The sequence below is a fragment of the Sarcophilus harrisii genome, chromosome 6 (genome assembly GCF_902635505.1).
Source record: "Sarcophilus harrisii chromosome 6, mSarHar1.11, whole genome shotgun sequence".
NCBI classification, from domain to species: domain Eukaryota; kingdom Metazoa; phylum Chordata; class Mammalia; order Dasyuromorphia; family Dasyuridae; genus Sarcophilus; species Sarcophilus harrisii.
Genome location: NC_045431.1, coordinates 158,799,559 through 158,822,476, shown reverse-complemented (window position 1 = coordinate 158,822,476; position 22,918 = coordinate 158,799,559). Strand labels below are relative to the sequence as shown.

At 35.1% G+C, this 22,918-nt stretch overlaps 1 protein-coding gene across 12 annotated transcripts in view; it reads right to left on the bottom strand.

Moving 5' to 3' along the window:
- The window catches only part of CCDC158 (coiled-coil domain containing 158), a 124,388-nt gene that overhangs the window by 41,055 nt on the left and 60,415 nt on the right, over positions 1 to 22,918 (bottom strand). For 11 of the 12 annotated variants that reach the window (XM_023505714.2, XM_031942889.1, XM_031942887.1 and 8 more), the window contains 8 exons: positions 21,463 to 21,582; positions 20,101 to 20,298; positions 16,015 to 16,497; positions 14,101 to 14,290; positions 12,864 to 13,016; positions 10,274 to 10,386; positions 5,828 to 5,986; positions 815 to 907 (listed from right to left, as the gene is read on the bottom strand). In XM_023505714.2, coding sequence (XP_023361482.1) covers positions 815 to 907; positions 5,828 to 5,986; positions 10,274 to 10,386; positions 12,864 to 13,016; positions 14,101 to 14,290; positions 16,015 to 16,497; positions 20,101 to 20,298; positions 21,463 to 21,582 — 1,509 coding nt within the window. The remainder of the gene's footprint in view (positions 1 to 814; positions 908 to 5,827; positions 5,987 to 10,273; positions 10,387 to 12,863; positions 13,017 to 14,100; positions 14,291 to 16,014; positions 16,498 to 20,100; positions 20,299 to 21,462; positions 21,583 to 22,918) is intronic. The other variant, XM_031942888.1, reaches the window with a different exon arrangement.

The window sequence follows — 22,918 nt, the reverse complement described above, 5'->3', positions numbered from 1 at the left end:
TCTTTTACATATTTCATATAATGCTTAATTAATTTATACAAAGTGTCATGCTTTACTCATTGCTATGGCACAAATACATCAAATTATTTAATTGGTTTTTTTAAATTATTTAATTGTAAAATAGGTAATCACATTTTTTTTATTATACAAACTGACCATAAACAAGTTTTTTTTCCAATACAAATCTGTAGATCATTTGATTAATTCCAGACTGCTTTGAAGTATAAATCCTTGCTATTTCACTCTCTTTATAATCCTACAACATCACTGACCAAAAATGGGAACTTATCCACAACTAACCACTAAGAGAAGTTACCCTGAAGTTCTTTTTTTGTATGGAATAATTATTTTTGCTGCTAGGGATCAACTAGAATATCAAAAAGCTATCTTAGAAAACTTTGTATTGCTATTTTTCAAAGCAGGTAATTGTTAGTTGTCAATCAGCATTTTTTTATTCCTGTCATTTTTCCCATAATACTGAAGTTGCAGTCTAAAAGGCAGGAAGCTCTTGCTTTTTGTAAAAGCAATTCATATTTATTAAGCTTTGTGATTTTTTTGTAATAAGAGATTATTTTTACAACTTAAGAAACATTTTAGCTAAACAAAATATAATAGATTTTAATACTTAATATGTTAGATATGTAAACTATGTTAGATATGCAAGTTTTACTTGTTTTGAAAGAGGTATAATTTTTTAATGATAAAAATATTCTTAAATGAAAAAAAATTATCTCCAAAATATGAAGGTATAAAAATTGATGGGAAAAATGTACATATTATTGAGTTAAGCTGTGAATTAAAATAAAGATGTTACCTTTACATCTATTGTGTGCTGTAGTTTCAATCTTACTGATTCTTGCTCCTGACGCTGGATTATGTCTTGACATTCTGCAAACTGCAAAGATGCCTATAATCAAATAACACACATATATTAGACTTAATCTTGACAGTAAGCCAATTAATTTTTCAAAGTCTATCACCTGAACAAATGCTAAGAGGTCTTGATTAAAACATGGGAGGTACAGTTAGACTAAAATATACATGAGCAGCTTGGTGGTACAGTGAATAATAGAGTACTGGGCCTGGAGTCAAAAAGACCTGAGTTCAAATGTGAAATTAGATTACTAGTTTTGTGATTCTGGGAAATTCACTTAACCCTGTTTGCTTCAGTTTCCTCATCTGTAAAATGAATTGGGAAAGGAGATAGCAAGCCACTCCAAGAAAACCCCAAATGGGGTCAAAGAGACAACAGAAATATACAAGGTGAAGGATGAATTATGACCAGGGAAACTTATTAATAAGGAAGTCATTATTTTTAGAGAGAATAATGCATAGTTAGAATTACTCAGATATAGATTAGACAGAATGAGGCACATTGAGGTATCCTACATACTTGTAGGCACAAGGAACCTAATGCTGTTCTTCCACTTAAAATGGCCTAATAATAAATAATATTGGTAAAAACAATGTCTCTTTAGCCACATATAACCCTCAAAGGAATCTAAAACTTATGTCATTACTTCACTTATTACGCTAGTCTTACTTAATGGAATCTCTTATCTAGTGCTAAGTATTCTTTGATAACAGATGTTTATACAAATTAACTAGGCAAATTAATTCAGGTCACTAAGGGTACACTTAAGCATATTCCTATTCTAGTATGTCCTTATTATTAACATAATGAATAGTAAATAGCCTTATTACTCTGAACTAATTTTAGAAAGGCTGATACTTTTGTTACTTTATAGATTTTTTAAGTTATTAGATGTAAAAAGGCAATGCATTTTTCCTTTGAAAAAATGTAAAAGCAAGAAAAATTATTATATATGCATATATGGTTAGGAACTTGCCAATTTAGACATCCTTGGCATTATTATAATTACCAACTGATATCTTGCTACCTTCTAGTCTCTGGATTGAGAGACAGAAAACTTTATTCTTTCTTGACTTCATTCCAATTAGAATAGGAAGTGTTGGAAATAGCCGGCAGTAAGAGTGATTTGCTAGACTAAAGGGGGAATTACCTGTTTTAAAACTAATAGTAATAAGCTGCCTTGGACTATAACTGACTTGTCTTTTGCAAAGGGGAGGAGGCACAGTGGTGGCAAAGGGGAACCCTTCCTGACCCTCGGATCTGGCTGACATCAAGCTTGGAATGCAGAAGGCATAGTCTCTGGAAGCAGTCTCTGGAAAACAAAGATAACGACCTACTAGACTGAAGACCAGCATCCAAGACCATCCACAGTCTTTGGAGATTTCCTCCAGGCCCTCCTAGTGTACAGAGCAGCAGCTGACTTGCATGCCCTTGTACAAGGTGAGCCCACTGGCCCTCCGAGGATTTATAGAATTCTACTGTATTTAGGGAATGCTGGCATGCTTGACCATATGGTACTATGGAAGAGGTAGGTACTTGAACTACTTTCTAAGACTTGGAGACAGGAGGGAACAGGGTTCAAATACCAACTTAGATACTTTGGAAGTTATGTGAAAAATATTCAATTTGTGATCTGTAAAATGGCGATAGTTTCTGCCTTATATAATTGTTACAAAGAACAATTGAGATAGTAAATTGAATTGCAAACCTTAACAAACTATGTAAATACGATCTATGGCTATTGTTAAGAATAATATTCTTTATTTGTAGAGGTTAATTAAATGTCTGTTAAAACTCTTGAGTTCATTTTACTATTGTTCATTTCTTAGGAGAACCCATCCTGCTAAATAAGAAAATGAAAGTCATCTTCATCCTTAAAAACTCTTCCTAGGACAGTAGTACTTTTAAGTAATCTGCCAAACGGTTTTGGAAGATTGGGTTTGTGGTTTGTTTTTTTTTTAAATGATTTGTTTTGAAATTGTCCAAATGGATGAATTCAAATGAAAAAGACCTAAAGTTTGTCTGAAAAAGTTCTTGAGGTTTTCGTGGGAGGTAAGTTCAACGTGAACCAACAGTGTATGGTACATTTCCCAACCCCAAGGGACTTTGGACTGAACCGATGAGATGAGTGCAGAGCTTCCAGCTATGAGGATTCTTGTAGTCCTGTGTAAACTGAACTGGGGCAGATGATTGTGGATAATTATGGGCATGCCATTTTAGGAAAGACATTAATAAACCAGATAATGTCAAGAGGAGGGCAAGCAGTACAGTGCAAAAGATCTGCAGAAGGGTCTAGGAAAGTTTAGAAGGCTGCCTTCAAACTTCTGGTGGAAAAGGGATTATTGTGTGCTGATTAATCCCAAAGGACAGATCAGGGCTAGGAGATGCAAAAACATAAAGTGAGGTTTCCAGGCAGGAAAAACTTTCTTAAAATGAACTTTCAAAAGGGAGGGGCTGTCTTGGGAAAGACTATGATTTCCTTCTCACAATGAAAGACTTCTAGCAGAGGTTTGATGACAATTTGTCAGCTCTGTCATAAAGGGGACTTTTGCTTATGGATAGGGTGGCTTAGATGGTCATCAATGTCCCTCCAATTCTGAAATTCTATGTTTCTCTAAATTATACCAAGAAATATTTTGAACAGAAAATGAAATAATGGGTACTTTTAGTCAAATTGGCTTCCTGAAAGGTGGCAGACTTCCCTGTTTCTCCACATCTACTCTAGCAAAAATTGAACAAATATACCAGAAAAAAATAGTGATTGAGAAATTAAATGAGAAAGTAGAATAAAAGCCAGCATGAGCACAGGTAAATCAAGAGGCTCTCAGAATGATCCGAGAAGAGATAAACAATGGATAGTTTGGAAAAGTCTGTGTCCAGAAGCAATAAGAGCAGGGGCCCACCTCCTTCCCATAAAGAAAAACTTAAAGGGTCAGAATCACATCGTGAAGAGTCTAGGAATCACTGAGACCATTAGCAGCCATTGCAGGCAGGACAGCACTAATACTAGGACAGATCATGGACCCAAGGTCCCCCACACTGTGTCCTGAGACACTAGACAGAGTCTTGAACTATTCAGGGCACTGAAACTCAAAGAAGTAGGTGCCTTAACCATAGGAATTGAAGGTCAGCACAGGAATCTAAGAGACTCAGGATATGACCAGAAAGAGCTAGCTACTCCTCCCATAAATGGGGAAGAGGGCAAAGCCTGGCCTTGGTGCAATACTATGAAGAAATATGAGAATAAACTGAAAAGTGAAAAAATACAAGAAAATATAAAAAAGAAGATATTTAAAACAAACTGGCTTGCAAAACGGGTTAAGGAGGGATAATTTAAGAATAATTGGAAACTGTAAAAACCATATTTTTTTTAAAAAGCTTCCATATTATGTTTTTAAATTTTTTTAATGAAAACCACCCAAGTTAATTAGAACCAAAGGGCACAGTAAATATATTTTTAAAATCTACCTATCATTTTCTGAAATAAACCCAAACCCTGAAAAGAAAAGCCTCAAATAGAAAAAGTGCAAGCAACCAGAATAATCAGTTCAAGTACCTAGGAGCTAGTCAGTGTCAAACAAGACCTGGAAGCTTCTACTTTAAATGAGAGGAGAGCTTGGAGTATATCTTCTCAAAGACAAAAATATAAGCTAAAATTAAAAATAATTTGCCCTGTAAAAACTTAGCCATTATTCTACTGGGGGGGGGGGGGGGAAGGGAGATATTGGAATAGAAAAATTTCAAGTACTTCTGATGAAAAACTCAGTTCTAGCTGAGTAGAAATTTTGACATGTAAATGTCCAGAGATACCAAAAAGGCAAAAATATATGAATAACTGGAAAGGATTCTATGATGATGAAAGGTGACCATTCTAATGAGATGAAGAAACAATTGTCCCTTTAGAACTTCAATGTTTTCATAGATTAGTGAAGGAATTAAATAAGAGGAAAAAAACCCAAAACCCAGGAATAGACTGTTTTAATTATAAATTGAATTTAAATAAAAGGATAAAAACAAGTGAAAGTAAAAGGAGGAAGAAAAAGGCAGATCTTGAGATTCTGCAAAATTAAGATAAATGAGAAGACTTTACAAACATGGAGGAAGAGATGGGGGAAATCGGCATCATATAAATCTGAGAGGGACAAAGGAGGATTGAGCATATACACATGTACATACAGACTTTCAAAGTCTAGTACATAAATACATTAAACTCCACAGGCAAACTGAGTAAGACAGAGAATGGAGTTTAGAGAGAAAACCACAACAGGAAGGAAATATTAAACAAACAAAATAAATTTACTGATCACAAAGGGGGAAAAAAAGAAACTTTGTGGGTATTCAACATTTGGATAATAGTTGAAAAAAACTATGGTATGTAAATGTAATAAAATTATTTATTGCACATGAGAAATGATAAAAAGGATAATTTCAGAAAATCCTGGGTGCAGAATGAAGTAAAAGAACCAGGAGAATAATTTACATAATAATAACAATGATAGACTTAACTTTGATCAATGCAATGAAGAACCATGTCTCCAAAAGACTTTTGATGAAACATGTTTTTAGACATGGTCACAATATGAATTTATTTTGCTTAACTATATTTACTTATTACAAGAGGTTTTTATATTTTAATTTTTTTAAGTGGAATAGGGTTTTAAGAGAAAGAAGGGGTTAGCAAAAAGGAAACCATTGAAATATTTTTCTAAATCCAAAAAAAGGAAAAGAAGCAAGTTTGGAAGGAACTACAAACAAATGAGTTTTGAAAAGGACATTTTAAACTTAAGTAATTTTTAAAAAACAAGCATTGTGATACAGAGAATCATGATTTCATTGACAATCCTCTTTTTGTGCCCTCTATGCATATGGAAATATTCACTCTGGAGATGTTTGTATTCAGAATAAACATCTTTTTTTTTTTTAAGTTAAATGATCAGTTCAAATAACAATTACCTTATCAAGAGCAATTTCCATGTTAGCAACTTTTTCTTTCAAACGCCGCTCTTGGGATCTCAGGATCTCCAGCTCCCCTGCCATTTTGTTTTTTTCTGTTGCAACAATGTTCAATTCTTGACTTAGTTTATTTTTCTCTTCTTTTAAGAAACGCTTCTCCTATGATTATAGAGAAGAAAGCATCTCTGGGATAATCTGACTGCTATTTATAGGTGATAGAAAGGTAAGCTATTGATTCAGTGAAACCTAACTTTAATGTTAAATTATTTTATACTATTCAATTATTTATCTATTAGCAAGACTGAAAGGAAGTAACTCATGTTTATATAGATAATACATTCTTATTTTCCTCACTGCTAGATAGCCCTATGATTATTTCTCTTAAGTTTAATAAATATAATATTTGATTGAAGACCACTAAAGAGGTATTAACTATGTATTTACTTATTAGAAAAACTAATGCTTCTCAGAACTGCAGATATCCACCATACCAAATTTTATTAAAATCCAATTATTACTATAGAAGCTATGTCCATTTGACATTTTTTGCCAATTTCCAATTTTCTGAGATTGTTCAAAACTCAACTTAAGGTATATCATTACTTAACTTGCATCAAAATTATTCAACCCCAAAATTTATTATAAAATATGGAGATATGCTCATAAAATGCTGAGCACATTAGAATTGAAAGTTGAAAGAGATACTAGTTAGAGAGTCCAAGGACCTGAATTAAATTCCTACTTAACTATCTCTATTACTTTGGTCAATTTATAGTCTCCCTTCCCCTAAAAACTTTAGTACTCTCATCTATAAAATGAAGAGGTTGGATTAGATGATCTCTAAGGTGCCTCCCTAACAACCCCAAATAATATGCAAAAACTGAGCCTGAAGCAGTTAAATGATTTGCCCAAAGAATCAAGATGTTGTGGCTGAGTTTAGTATTTGTGCCTGGATCTTCTGACTTCAATTTAGTTTTCTTTCCTCCAAGTCATTCAAATATTCAAACTTCAATATCGGTCAACAAAGCAGTCAATACAATGTACTTCAAGTATCAGTGGACAGATGAGGGGGAGAGATATATGAAAAATATAGGAGTAAAATACTCTCCCTATTGATATCACTTTAAGTTATTTTTCCTTTTCTGATTAAGTAGGGCAGACTGGCCTTACATGGTACTAAAAATCAATGTATATATTTGTCTCTTTTTTGATAGGATTGCCTTCTCACCAAATATTTACTAATAGTTGACTGAGAAAATGTTTCCTGGAAATTAAAGCTGCCCTAGGTGCTAGTACCTAGGATGGTGGCGGGTTCCCCTTACTGGCAAGGGGATTCTTTAGTTGCCCCAACATACAGAACTGGTAACACTGCTCCCATGTGGCACATTCTCAGATTCCTTGACCCATCTATTTTACTTTTCAGTTCTTCATCTTCCTCTCTTATCCTGAGCTTTTTCTTTTTTCCATGTTTATGCCTTAGTCTTGCCAGTGGAACCTATTTCCCGGGGGCTTTCATAAGATGACTAAGATTGACTGTCCCAGACAAGGGAGAAGAGAGACCTTAAGTTAGTTCTGCTCAGAGGAAATATGGGACTAGTCTAAGGTCAACTCAGAATCTCAGACTGGGAAAAGTGACCTCAATTCCTCTTGCCTGACTTATACCTGCCCTAAAGAATCCCCTGTCAACATTCCTGACAGCTTGATTCAATATTTCTGATCCTTGACTTCCAGTAAAAGGAAATCTACCACCATCCCAAGTTCTAGCACCTAGGGCAGTTTTAATTTCCAGGAAACCTATTCCCAGTCAACTGTTAGTAAATATTTTCTGAATTAAGTTCCATGTAATTAAGTAAAGTCACATTTTTTACTTTATAAAACTCACTTTTATATATTTTATAACTATTTAAAGTTTTAGTTTAAGCTAATATAAGAAAATGCTTTTGTAAAGCAAATATACTTCAATGTGATTTCTAATATAATTTTAATATCTTCTTTTTATTATTTCTCTTCTTTTTGTTCCCTTTGTATCTTACACTTCCATACACTATTTGCTCAGGGATAACAATAGTCTCAACTTCTCATCCTCCTTTATTGCATGTCAAAAGGGTTCAAATCTAAAAAATATACAGATAACATTTTCAGGGTTTTGTCATAGCAAAAAGTTATCTGATATCACCAGGAGTTTTTGTGTGTTTATTCCTAAATCTAATATCTTTTGCATCCATCCCATTCTCTGCCCTCTACCTAGGTCAGGAACAATTACAAAGGCATCCCACCTAGTTTCCCCACCTTCAGCCTTCCCACACTCCATTCCATCCTCCCCACAGCTGTTACAGGACAATCCTAATCTACTGCTGGGAACACATCCCTTGAGGCTTAAGAAACTTCAGTGGCTTCTCTTAGTCCTCTAGAATAAAACTCAAACTTCTCTGTTTCTCATGTAAAGCCCTTCATTATCTGGCTTTGCTAATCTCAGAACTATCCATCATGACCTTGGGCAAGTCACTTAAGATTTGTTTGCCTCAGTTTCTTCAATTATAAAATAGGGATAATAATGGTTTCTGTCTTCCAGGATTGTTGTAAGGATCAAATGAGGGATGTGCCTGGCACACAGTAAGCTCTTTATAATGTTTATTGCCTCCTTCTGCTTATTAGTTGGTTGGGCCTTTGCTGATCTCCCTAGATTTTATTGCTTTACCCAATCCTCAAATTATCTTGTAGTCAGAAACCATCGGTCATATGATACATACTCTGTATTTCTTCATTGATGTCCATGAAGGGATCTTTAGTAAAATGTCCATTCTGCGAGGGAAGGGACTGTTTTATTTTTGTCTTCCAATTCTTACATATAGAGGGTGTTTAATAAAAATTGCTGAATTGAGTTGGATTGAATTATGTTAGTTTCAGTTCCTAAAAACACTAACTATAACATGTTGACATTTTCTAATTCTCTGATGAAATGAGATAGCAGTATGCTTCTTCTTCCTAGGTACAAAAGCTCATAGAAGCAAATAATTCCTTAAAAATTTGTATTGGTTAAATGGAAGCTTAATGACTTCAGAATATATAAAGGATCAATGAAAAAAAAGTCAAAAGAATGGGAAAATGGAAGAAAATGTGAAATATTTCATCAGAAAAACAACTAATCTGAAAAATAGGTCAAGAAGAAATAATTTAAGAATTACTGGACTACCTGAAAGCCATAACAAAAAAAACAACAACAACAAAAAAAAGCCTAGACATCATCTTTTAAGAAATTATCAAGAAAAATGCCCTGATATCTTAGGACTAGAGGGTAAAAAGAAACTGAAATAAACTAATGATCACCTCCTGAAAGATACTCCAAAATGAAAATTATAGCCAAATTCCAGAGCTTAGCTATAGGTCAAGGAAAGAATACTTCAAGTAGCCAGAAAGAAACCATTCAAATGTTATGAAGCCATTCAGGATCACACAAGATTTAGCAGCTTTCACATTAAAGAAATGAAGGGTTTGGAATATGGTATCTTGGAAGGCAGAGGAGCTAGGATTACAACCAAGAATAATCTACCAAGCAAAACTGAGTATGATCCTTTACAGAAAGAAATGGATATTTAATGAAATAAAGAACTTTCAAGCATTGCTGATACAAGACTCAGGAGAAGTGAGAAATTATGGAAACTTAATAAGATTAAGTTGTTTACATTTGCAAATGGGAAGGTTATGGGAGGCAACAGTCCCAAGCAAAACAGACTTCAATGTTAAACAAATTACAGGAGAAAAAAGTAAAACTCTATTAGTGGGGAACTTTAGTTTATCCCTCTCAGATAAATCAAACTATAAAATAAGTAAAAACTTAAGAAGAAGAATAGATTGTTAGAAAAGTCAGAAAAGAAGACTTCAGGAGAAAAATGAATGAGAATAGAAAGGAATATACTTTTTTTCTTAGCTTCACAAAAAATGTGTGTTAGGGCATAAAAACCTCACAAACAAATGCAGGAAAGCAAAAATATTAAATATATCCTTTTCAGATTATAACATAATAAAAATTGCATTCATTGAAGGACCTTGGAAACATAAATTAAAATTGTAAACTAAATAATCTAATCTAAAAGTATAAATTGTCCAAAGAATAAATCATAGAAACTATCAATAATTTCATTAAAGACAATAATAACAATGATATAACATACCAAAATTTGTGAGATACAACTAAAGCAGTATTTAGGAGAACATTCAAATTTCTAAATGCAGGACAGTTCTTCCTGATTTTGTCCCCCAAAAAATGGATCCTCAGTCACTATAAATTGTGCTTTTCTGAACTGAGATGAGGAAATCTTTATAATAACAAAGTTCCAAAATACAAGTTTTCATTTTTAGAATATAAAAAGGTACTTATTTTTCCCCCCAGTGTAAAGCAATTCTTAGGGCGAATTGGACCATTTCTACTTTGAGGTCTTACTTCACCTTAGATGAATTTGTCATTGCTTCCTCCAAGAACTGAATCTTGCTCTGCAGGGCATCTATTTGTCCTCTTTTGGCAGTGATTTGCTTCTGCATTCCCATTGCAACTTTCATGGCTGTAAAAAGGAAATGCTAATTGCTTACTTATTTATGAACATTCTATAAGCTATAAACTGTCTATCTGTTTTAAACTATGTGTTCCATAAACTATATGTTTTTTTTCCAAAGCCATTCTAAGTTGCAAACCAATGAACTTATAAAGTAAGGAGACAATGTAAAGTCTATAATGATATGGATTCTGCTGTGCCTTGAGATTATTATAAATCAATGGGATCCCCAAGCTGGGAAAGGATTGTGGGGCATGTCAGGAAGAAAAAAGGAAGGAAACAAGCACTTATTAAGCACCTACTATGTGCCAAGTAATATGATAAATGCTTCACAAATATTATCTCCTTTGATTCTCACAACAACCCTGGGAATTAGGGCTACTATTATTCCCATTTTACAGAAGAGGAAATGGAAGCAAGCTAAGGTTAAATGATTTGTAAGTTAAATGATTAGTAAATGTCTGAGGCTGGATTTGAACTCACGTCTTCCTGACTCCAGGTCCAGCAGATAGGTGCCTCCAGAAGGCATTGTTTCCCAAAGGTTATGGATAGGAGAAATCCAATAACCATTCCTTGTGGCTTTGTTTTTGCCAAAAGAATTAGCTTCTTTGGTCCAATGGAACATAGTTATCTTGTAAATTATACAATGGTTTAAACTTTTTTTTTTGGTGTCAGTTTTCTTTATATAATTGAGTTAAGAACAATGATCAGACTCATAGTTACGGACATACATACATATATAGAGAGAGAAACTTAGATAAAAGGGGTAACTTATAATTGTTCATCAAAATGATTTTCCTTGATCACAGTGATACTACTACATAAGAAATCAATGTTCTGTATATGCCTTAAGGTTCCAGTGACATCATAAAACATTCAATTTTCATTCTCCTGGTTACTGTTACGTGATTGGAACTCCCTGTAGTCATGAGAGTACAATGAAGATCAGTCACCAGTATGAGCCTGGATGAGGCTATGATAGTGAAAAATGATAAGGGTAGAATTGAAGAGTGGGAATGGTCGTTTATCAGAATGAAGCTGAACTTTTCATACCCTTACAACCTTGAAGATATGGAAAGAACTGGATTTTTATAATAACCTAACTGAAAAGATCACTTAGATAGCTTAGTTCTTCTAGAAGCATCATTATGCATAGTAAATAACCTGAACCAAAGAGATAGCCTTTAAAATAGCAGTTGTTTGCTTAGAAGAAAACAGGTATAATCCAAATGAGACCTAAGGGGGAAAAAATAATAAGGAAAATGTATGATCCTTTAAAAACAAAAGAAAGGCCCTGGCTTGTGGTTCTTTAGATACCATTTGCTTGATTTTTTAAAAAGGCATTCAATAAATGTAGGATATAATTAGTTGGTCAAAGCCTTCAAGATGATAATTATGATATGTTTGGCTCTGTTGTGTTCAACAGATAGTATGTGGATGGTGTGTGGCTTTCAATGAAAATTTCATTAATGGCCTCTTGATTTATAAAATTACCAGAAATTTGTGAGAAATAAAAAACTTAGACTTGGTGTAGCCAGGTATAATTTGGTCTTCATGTGTACTTTTTAAACATAGGTCATACTATGGTTATTATGTAGACCAAAAGAGAATTCTCCAAGTTAATCCATTAACTTGAATAAACTTGGCTGATCTGGAGTGAGAAATAGGTAGATCTGGAAAGAGATGGCTTAATGCATTTACCATCATATTTATCATATTTACCATCAAAATGCTTATTTATTTGGGAACTTAAATAAGTACTTGACTTATTGCTTAGGTCAGCAACTCTATTTCTAGAACTTGGGCTTTAATACTTGTGGCCCCAGATTTTCAAGTTATATGGAGCTCACAGAGGATATGATCCACATGTGGGTAATCAAAAAGGTACTATACATTCTTTATAATTATTTATATTCATGTCCATTTCTTTTCTATATAAAGAATTGGGATAGGAGACATCAGAAATAGTCAGAAATGACAGCTGTGATGACAATAACAATAGCTTACATTTGCATAATAAACCTAGTCTCCTCTCATTTGACCCTAAGAACAACTTCATGAGGTAGGTTACATAATGCAAAAGCTCTTAATTCTGCTCATTTTACAGATGAGGAAACTGAGGCTCAGACATTCCCAAGGTTCCAATAACCTCATTCAGACTCATGCCTCTTGACTCTGGATCCAGTGTTGCATGTGCTGGATTAGTCTGGTTTATACATTACCATGAGAACGAAGATGCTCCTACTTTAGGAGCAACAACTCCCTGCTTTGAGGGAGTAACTTTGAGGGCTGCCCTGGAAGTAGCCCTACACGTTATCCTTGGGCCCTCTCACTGGGGTCCACCAATTTCTATGTGTCTGAGTGCCTGGAAGCATTGGCAGAGTAGGTGAGGTATATTTGCAAATCTAGACCAGTAGAGTCAGAAAAATTCTACAGAAAGAAAAGAAAAACAGAAGAAAGAAAAGAATCTGTTGTCTATATCATACCATGGCCATCAGATCCTTCCATTGTCTTTAAAGTATTTCTTGTTTGCTCCAGTTCAGCCTGTGCAGATTTCAATTGCATTTTCAGCTTGTTTGTGGTACATTCCATCTCTTCACTTTTGTTCCGATAATTTCTTTTCAAAACTTCATAGTCCTCTGCACAATAAAATACCAATTAACTGAAGTTGACCTATTCTTTCCCATTGTCATAAATGTAGATTTATTGTGATAAATAATAAAAACTAATAAAAGATGACCTATCACATGTACTTGCTTACACATTAGCAGATTAAAGGAAATTTTTTTTTAACATGGTTAGGGACAAAAGATTACAAATCATTCTCAAGTTAAAGTATCTGAACTTGGAATTTGGTATATAGGGTGGGTTACATCATTTTGCGTAAATCCAATGAAGCTATTAGTTCCTTGGTCTCAGACACAATCTATTTCTGGAGGTCCTCTCTCAAAATTCAAACATCAGAAGTCAAAAAAAATTAATATTCAGTCTGTCTGCTAGGACATTGACAGGCAGAAAGCACTTCATGAGTATTAAGAAGGGAAGTCTTGGTCTCAATAGGAATTGTTGAATGAGGGGACAAGTGAAAGATGGAGTGAAAAGGAGAGAACAGATGAAAATTTGAATTCATTCAACACACATATAAATTAAGAAGTGAAACCAGTGGCTGACAAAAGGTTTCTTAATTTATAAAGAGGACTCATCAGAAGAAGAAGCCTCGAAACTGTCAATTCCCCTAAATATGACTTTGTTTACATGAACATTTTGAGAAATATTAGAGACATTATTTTAATCATGAAATGCATTATTAACTCCTCCCAGTTTTCCTTCCAACAAATTCCCAAAAGACTGTTCACACTCTGTGCTTCATTATTAATAAACTATTAGTGAAACTGTAAGACTCAGTTCCTCATGTTTGTTAATCAAGTGCTAAATTTTACTGGCTAAGGCCTCTCGAAGTTAAAATGTAGTAACTATAAGACAAGTATGCATGTAGAACATATCAGGTCCATGTCATAAGCTTAGTCCTACATATCAGAAATCCATGTGAATGACCCCATTGCAACAGCAGGACTAGTGGCATTGGTATTCTTGCCAAAGCTGAAAACCAGCTTTGTCCTGCTTTGTTTGTCCTGTTCCTAGAGTCCATGTTAGGTGCCAGGAGATACGAGTGCCTACTTTCATCAAGGCTCAGCCTCGTGGACAGGCCCTAAGGCCCCATACCTGAAAGACTGGAGAGCTCATTCCGACTATTTTTCACCTCAGCTAAGAGCTGGTCTCTCTCCTGTTTCATGTCCTTTACTGCACGGAGCCGTTCAGACCCAGCATTCACCAGCTTCACCTTTTCAAGTTCCAAGTCACTTAGCCGGGCTTCAAGTTCACGTATTTTTGAATCTTTCTTGTCTTTTATAATCTAATTGCATGTATCAATATAAAGGATTCAGAATCACATTCTATACAGACACATATTTATAATAACTTTGTTAATGAGTCATTTCAGTCATGTCCAACTCTTCACGACCCCATTTGGGGTTTTCTTGGCCAAGATGTTTTTGCCATTTTCTTCTCCAGCTCATTTTATGGTTGACAAACTGAGGCAAACAGGGTTAAGTGATTAGCCCAAGGTCACATAGCTAGGAAGTGTCTGAGGTCAAATTTGAACTCAGGTTCTCTTGATACCAGGACCAACATTTTATCCACTGTGTCAGCAAGCCGCCTTATTATTCTTATTTGAAGCATTAATAGAATAAAATTAGAAGGCAAGGAAACCCTTGTCTAGTGCAGAGCCAGAGGTACCCCTTGTAGTTACTTCAGTAGAAAAGTGGCCGACATTAGGAGAAGACCCATGCCAGCCAAAGACCAAAGATCTGAAGACAGAGAACCTCATCCCATAGCCCACCCTGGGCAGACTCCCTGCGTCTCAGTTTGTTCGTTGGTAGATGAAGGCTGGCCCACTAGGCGGCCTGCATTAGGCCTCTTCCAGCTCTCGTGGTTCTATGACTCTGACAGCATGCCTGCAGAGCCACATGCTGCAAGCAGTGGAGTTTTCCCTCAGACTAACAATAGGCAGAATTATCCCTTCCACATAGAAACTTTCCCCATCATAATTTCAATATGTCACAGATCAGCATAAGAAATTAAATGGGAATTTGGGGGGAGTTTTGCGGAAGTAATAGATGACATGCACAGGGTAGCACATGACACAGAAAAGTTTCAGATACTCAGAAATGCAGAATTGGTATTTAAAAAAAAACAAAAAACCATTCCAGTAGACTCTGGAATTATATATATATATATATATATATATATATATATATGTAAGCTAAGTCCTTATATGATTTCCTAAAGGAAAGGTTTACTCTTACAGATTATACATGGATTTTCCAGATTTGGGGGGCATCATACCCTTAGTTTCCATGATGTAGAAGGGATGTGTTCCATTTTTCATTCCTGATTTCTGCTAATAGAATTGTCCTTTTCCCAGTTACCCACACTCAAGACCTCAGATTCCTCTGACTTCCAGTTGTGTTCCCTTCCTTCACGTACTGTATCTAATTGGTTGTTAAGCCCTAGTCTTCCTATCTCAGAATTCTTGTGCCAGCCTGCTCCTTCCATGGACACTGCCATTATCACTTTGTCTCAGGTATGCACACTTTTCACCAGGATCAGTATACCTGTCTCTTAAGCTTTATCTCTCTGCTACTCCATACTACCATCAGATTTAATTTTTATGAAATTTCATAAATATGAAACTTTATCATACCACACCCTGCTCAAGAACTTCTAATAATATTGTATATTTGAAGGCAGGGGTTTTTCACCATTTTTGTCAGTCCTGGCTCCTTCGGCAATCTGGTGAAAACTATGGACCACCTCTCAGAATCATTCTTAAATGCATAAAATAAAATACACCGTTATCAAAGAAACCACTTAGGTTTAAATACAATTATCAAAAAATAATTTTTTAAAGTTCATGGGCCCCATTTCTACACAGTGAGTCACATTGTTGCATTACATTAATCCAGTTGTCTTACTTTATAATGCTTCCACTGCTCAAAAATTGACTGGAGAGAGACCATTTTGATAGAGCATAATAAATAGGTTTTCAGAAGCTCAGTCCCTGAGACCCTCACATACCTTGAATTCCTGCAGTTCTAGCTTACGATCATTGATCTCTTTCTCGAGCTGATTTTTTTCCACCTGCATAGCCCCAGCCGTACGCCCATGCTGGCCAACCAGCTGAGTCATGTTCTCGATCTGCTGACGCAAGATCTCAATGACCTTGTCCTTCTCCACCATCTGCAGCTTGAGGGCCTCACATTCGGACTGCACATTTCGGAGGTGGTCCCCTTCATTTTTAAGGTGCTGGAGCTCCTGTAACTTTATGTCAACTCTAGAACGGAGCTTGGTGATCTCTGCATTGGTTGCCTCAATGGCTCGTTCTTTCTCTTGCAGAGACAGTGTCAGATCAGACACAGTTCTCTCAGAACTTTCCAGGGTCATCTTCTTGGCAGTCAGCTCCTCCACAACTTTGCGGAGCATTTCTTTGGTAGATTCCAACTGAGCAGTCAAGGAAGACACTTTCTCTAGGCTTTCATTCTTTCCCTGAATTGCTGCCATCTGAAGGTTGACAAAAAAGAGAGTTTCATGGATTTGGAAGAATTACAAGTAGATGCAGGAAACATGGTAAAGGTCTATGTGAATAAAGTAATGAATTGATTCAAGTATGAAACAGCCAAACTCAATTCACTTAAGGCTTAACTTAGATGGAAGAAGAGAAGTCTGGCATATGCTAACTTCAAGTAAGTTTGATAAGATGTTGGCAAGGAGGCTGGAGAAGGCTTAATTAAGTTATAAGGTCTAATGTGTTGCTCTTCCAGGATGGAAGGCTGGGAAGGTTCCTTTCCTTTGAGAAAGTTGTGGAGACTGATTGGAACTCAGACAAAACTCTAGAATGTGTTATTAAAGGAGTGTTGAGTGAACTTCTAGAAAAACAAGTGGTGATCATAAAGAGTCTGCCTGGCCTCCCATCGAGAACAAGTCTTGCCTGACAAAATAGCCCCATTTCTTTTTGTTATGGGACTGCCAGTCTCAGAGATCAAAGAAATGGTATAGATAAAATTTATCTGGAGTTTAGCAAACTCTTTCATTCAGTGTCTCATACTATAATTGTAAAAAATATGGAAATGTATAGGCCTGAAGGCAAGACAGTTAGATTGAATGGCCCAACTTAAAAAACAACTTTTATTAACTCCATTTCAACTTGGAAGGAGATCTTCAGGGTCATATCGCAGGTATCTATGCTGTTTAATATTTTTTAACAATAACTGGGACAAAAGCAAAGATGGAATACTTACTAAATTTGCAGATAAAACACTTTTAAGGATAACTAATATAGTGAATGATAAAGTCAGAGTATAAAAGGATCTCAATGGGTTAGAATACTAGGCTGAATCTAGTAACAAATTTTAATAGAAATCTCACCCTCTAATTTGAAAAATCAGCATTATAAGTACAAATATGGAACATGTAGATGGAAGTTCATATCAAAAAAAGATCTGAGAGGGAGAGGATTCTGATTAGATGTTGGAGTAAGTTGGTAAATTTCAAGTTCTCATGATTTCCTCTACAAAAAGGAAAAAATTGCCTGGGCAAAAAGACCAGTGAAAATTCAATTAGACTTAGGACAGAACAACCCAAAAAGCTGATGCAACCCAAAAAGATCTGAAGAAAGACTCCAGATCAGTGTGAAGTTCAAACACCTTCAGGGTAAATTCTGAAGAAACACCAAGTAAGGAGCCCTAGGATAAGATGGATGTGACTGGAGTCTTGGCAGAAACAACAGGAACTTTCACCTGTCAATCTATTTGTGGAATCAAGGTCTGAATCAAGGCAGAATGAATGAACCTTGGCTAATTAGGAATACTGGCACAGCTGTGCTGCAGAGTTGTAGCCCTGGGGGAGAAGGAACCAGCACTTGGTGAGTGCAAAGATGGTGGGGCCCTTGCAGAAGCAGGGAGAGATCTGGAGAACAGATCAAGAAGAAAAAATATAAGAATTATTGAACCTAAAAGTTGTGAACAAAAAAAGATTCTTAAAACAATAATGTAAGAGATAATCCAAGAAAATTGTCCTGAAGTGATAGAACATGAGGGGAAAGTAGAAATAGAAAAAATCCACCAATTATTACCTCACCGAGATCTTTTATGAAAAATACATAGGATTATTGCCAAATTTTGAAACCACCAGATCAAAGTGAAAATTTTGCAAGAAAAAAGAAAAAAAAATCAAATACACTGGAGCTACAATTAGAATTGTACGAGATTTGTCGGCAGCCACAATAAAAGATCACAGATCTTGGAATCATATTTACTGACAATCAAAAGAACTAGGTCTGCGACCAAAAATATTATATCCAGCAAAATTATCTATAATGTTGAATAAGAAAAAAAATGGACATTCAACAAACTTGAAGATATTCACGACTTCCTATTTCAAACCTGAACTTAGGAAAAAATTTAACATATAAGAGCCAATATCAAAGATCAATTTCAAGGAACTCAATATGGACAAATTGTTTATAGTTTTTTTTAACATGGGTAATGTATACCATATGTTTAAGATTGACATCAACAATATAGTAGTTCAAAAGAAAGACAGGGTAGAGTTAAGGTAAAAATAGTTATTAAGTTATACAAATGAGGTACAGAGGAAGAATAGACTCAGAAACATTAGAGGAGGGAAAAGGGCTCATAGTTCTGAAAACCTAGTCCCATAGGACTGGGTTAAATATATACCATGAATATGGTATAGCACTCTCCAAAATCTCTAAAGAATTAAGAGGGGAGGAATGGGAGAGAGGGAAGCAAAGGTGAGGGAAAGGAGGGATTCATGGAAAGTTAAGTAATAGAAAGGCAAGTTAAGGAGCAAAATTAAAGCAAAAAGTCAGCAAGGATGGAAAAATATGTGGATGTGGATGTGGGAGAGGGTCAATGTGTGTTTGTGTGTCTTTGTGTATGTATGTGTATATATATATCACAAATATATCCTTTCTTAACAATAGACTACTCAGAAGTAGTAGGGGTAATGAAAAAGGGGGAAAAGAATAAAATAAAAGTATGCAGCAGAAAACAAAAGAACAATGAACAAGGAAGTAAAGAAAAGATGGACATCCATGAATATAATTTCTTCTACTAATACACATATACTTTCTTGAACTGGTAAAACTGATGTTTTGCTGAGCACATGACAATGTTCTTTGTTGTTTTGTATTCCTTTAATTTTTTTTCTTATTCTATTTTTAAAAAATAAATCAGGGAATTTCCATTAGACTGCAAGTTCAATATGAGTCAATAGCAGAAATATATCCATTAAAAAAATTTCAACTGCACTAAGAAAGCCATCCATAATCTATCTGGGGACAGGAAACCTTGCTGCACTCTGTCTTAGTCAAAACCATTTGGGACTCTTGGCTCAGTTGTGGCTGTAACACTGAAGAGCTAGAGAACGTCTATGAGAAGGATGACCAAGATGAAGAAGGTCTCAAGACAAGGTCTTAGAAGGATTCACTGAAGGAGTAGGGATATTCAACTTAGAGAATACATGGAATTGGGAAGGAAAAGAATACTATACAATCTTTAAGTATTTAAAAAGCTCTCAGGAATAAAAAGGATTTGACTGGTTTTGCATTGCTTCAGAGAACAGAACTAAAAATCACTGGATAAAGCTGCAGGACATTGTCCTAACTTTTAGAGCTTTATAAAAATAGAGGACTGCCTCCCTGAAGTCTTCAAGGAAAAGCTCATTATTATTTGTTGGATTGGGCAGAATGGATTCCTGCTTGGACAGAACTTGGAATGGATGTCTAGCTCTGGCATTGTGCAGGATCGAGACTTAACCTTTGTGTGAGCTCACTCAGGATAAGTTAAATGGTAGGTGTTAGCAGGACCTTGGCAATAAAAGCCACAATTCCAACAATTCCTCAGCAAAATCCATCTAGGAAAGAAGATCTGCTGGTCATACAAGCCTCTATTGACATAATAATGAGTCAATAAAAGTCCCTTAGTTCTTTTACAGAAGATAATGAGTTCTCATGTAGAAATGCATGATTAATGTAAATCTATAATTTAAAAGTAAAGTAAAATCAGAAAGAAATCAGGTTGTTACCTCTTTTCCAGGAACCCCTAAAAAGAAAGATAGGCAGCCATGGCTTGATGCCCTCACCTGGCGCTCCATCTGCCCTTGGCACTCAGTCTTCATGGTTTTTACTAGTGTTTCCAGACGCTGCACTTCCATGTTCCTGTCATCCAATTCCCGGCGTAGATGATCAATGGTAATGCTGTTGCCAGTGTCTCTGTCCCAAAGCCTCTTGTTCTGCTCCTTTTCCAAACTTAGCTCCTTTTCCCTTTTATGTAAATCAGCCTTCAAGAAGGGAGAAATGTCTTCTTTTAGCTCACATTAAGCAAATTTATACTTTTCCTCTGATGAACATATATTAACCACAGAAATTTTTATGAAACTCAAAAAAACCTTTTGCATTGCCTCATTTGTCATTCCAATTGATTTGAGTATCTGACTTGTTCCAACAGTCTGAAAAAAGAGCTTGGAAAATAAAAAAGAACCACTTCAAAATGAGACTAGCACATTGTTGTTGTTTTTTTAAGGGATAAAGAATTTATAGCAACAAAATTGATGTGACAATATATATTTTAGATCATGTTAACTTGAGAACAAAAGTACTACTTTTTAACCATCAGACCTCTTGGAAGCTCTGCATATTTTTGGAAACCTAGCCATTTTGTATCTAATTAGGTACTAAAAAGCAATGATCATATTTAACTTGGTAACTGCTATATTTTCCACATAGAATCTCCCCTAGAACTGTAAAAAAAAAAAATCACTAGTCAAAGGCATATTGATATTAGCTCTTTTGGGCTATCTAGCCCAAAGGTAAAGTAGGGGTGGAATAGTAGCATGGTCTGGTTCATTCTAAAGACTCCAGCATTGCCACATCTCCCATCCATGTCCCCTCTGGGTCTGTGGAGATATAACAATTATGTCTTCCATCATACCCTCTACCTGTGGGCGGCTGCCAAGAGTAGTCTACCTGCCTTCATGCAGCACTGCCAAAGGCAGGCAGAGGCTGAGTCACCAACGTGAGGAAAGTGTTAATTCTTTTATAATTATGGCAACATTTTTATTTAGCATCATCAAGTGTACAACTGACCTACTGGTTTTCAGTTTGGGACAGTTTAACTTTATGTTGAACACTGCTTTTTGCATATATAATACATTATTTAGCAGTTTGAAAGACTTTCTTTCCTAATCCCTATTTGAGCAGTACCAACTGTAAAATGAGAGGCTAGCAAATAGGTACAATTTGAAATTTTATTTACATAAAATCAGAATCACTACCTAGAAAAAAATTGTGTTTCCATGTCAAAAACCAAGGATCACAACATATTAAACAGTCATTTAGAATTTTTTAAATGCAAATATAGTTCTGAGGAAAATTTCACTGACATTTTGAAAAAAAATTCCTTCAAATCTTTTTTTGTACTTCCTATTTTAAGTACACAGTCCTACCAGCAATTTCTGAAGTTGATCATCCAGGTTTCCAGATTCCTGACTGAACTGATCACGCTCAGTGCGGGCCTCGGTCAGTTCTGAGTTGGCCAGGACTAACTGCTTCTCAAGATCTTCTATCTAAAGGGTAAGCACAAAAGAACTGGAACCTTATTGCCTCAGTGACAAATAGAAAAAAATCAGTCATCAATATTGTCCTTTGAATAAAATGAAAAAGTTAAGAGCCAAGTATTCATTAAGTGATATGACTTACACTTGTAGACACACAGCTTAGATAACAAATGCTTCTCCAACAGGACTAGAAGTTTCAGGAGAAAATACCCAATTCATATTCCTAGCATTTTCATAATAGTGATCAAGATGAAACGTGGTCTTGGTCCAAGGTCCAAAGTCCAAACCATAGCCAGATCTGAAAATAGCTTGTACATTTTCAACATTGTCTACAACTACTTAAGAATGGCAGAAATATATCTTTATCATTGGTTGTCAATAATATATAAGTTCTGGAGGGCCAACCCATTGTGATGCAGAAAATATTTTTGGCAAATATCAATAATATTAATAACAACAATAATCAGTCTTCCTATATATGATTTGGATTAACCTCAGGGAATCCAGAACTCTTCACCAATTCTGAAAGGACTAAAACTCACTGCATCACAAGTCCTCAGGCTTAGACATGGTATGGAGTTTCTAATAAATATATTTACCACTTTGCACAATGAAACTGACCAATGTTGAAAAATAATGTGACCATGTCAGATATGGCTCAAATTTGAGTCAATATCTAACTTAACTGGCTTTCATTTTCATCTTTTTTATTTGATATGGTTACTCTAAATTTGACTTAATAGTATTTTTCTTTGGAAAATTATTTTCTTTTAGAATATTTGGATTAATATCAAATCAATAAATGGCAAAATATTAAACACATTTTATATCTTAATATAGTACTATTTGAATTGTCTAAAAATAATGTTTTTTCCCTTTGTTCTCTTTTACGGCTTATTTTTTCTGATAGCTACTTTTTAAAAGTATATCTAACAGTCTCAAGTCTATTATAGACAGCCTTAGGCCAGAAGGAACATGAGGAAAAGTGCATTGTTAATAAAATTCAGGTGATAAATTATCTGGGACATGAGTTGTATTCAAACCTTAATGCTTTCTCTCCATTTCCAAATGCAATAGTAAGACATATTTGGCTGTCCAAACTTGAAATACTGTGATTATTTTTCATTCTTTATGAATATAACTTTCTGGTTTGAGTAATTCATGTCAATAACCTTTCACATCAAAGATTTTTATAATAAATAGGGTAAAAATGTTTACTGTGAAAGACAAGATTAAATTGGCAAACATCAAAGATTTAGTGTATGATAAGTCCCTATGGATTATGAAAACCAAATAATCTAATCTTCTCTTATTGTTATATATAAAGATAAATTAGTATACCAGT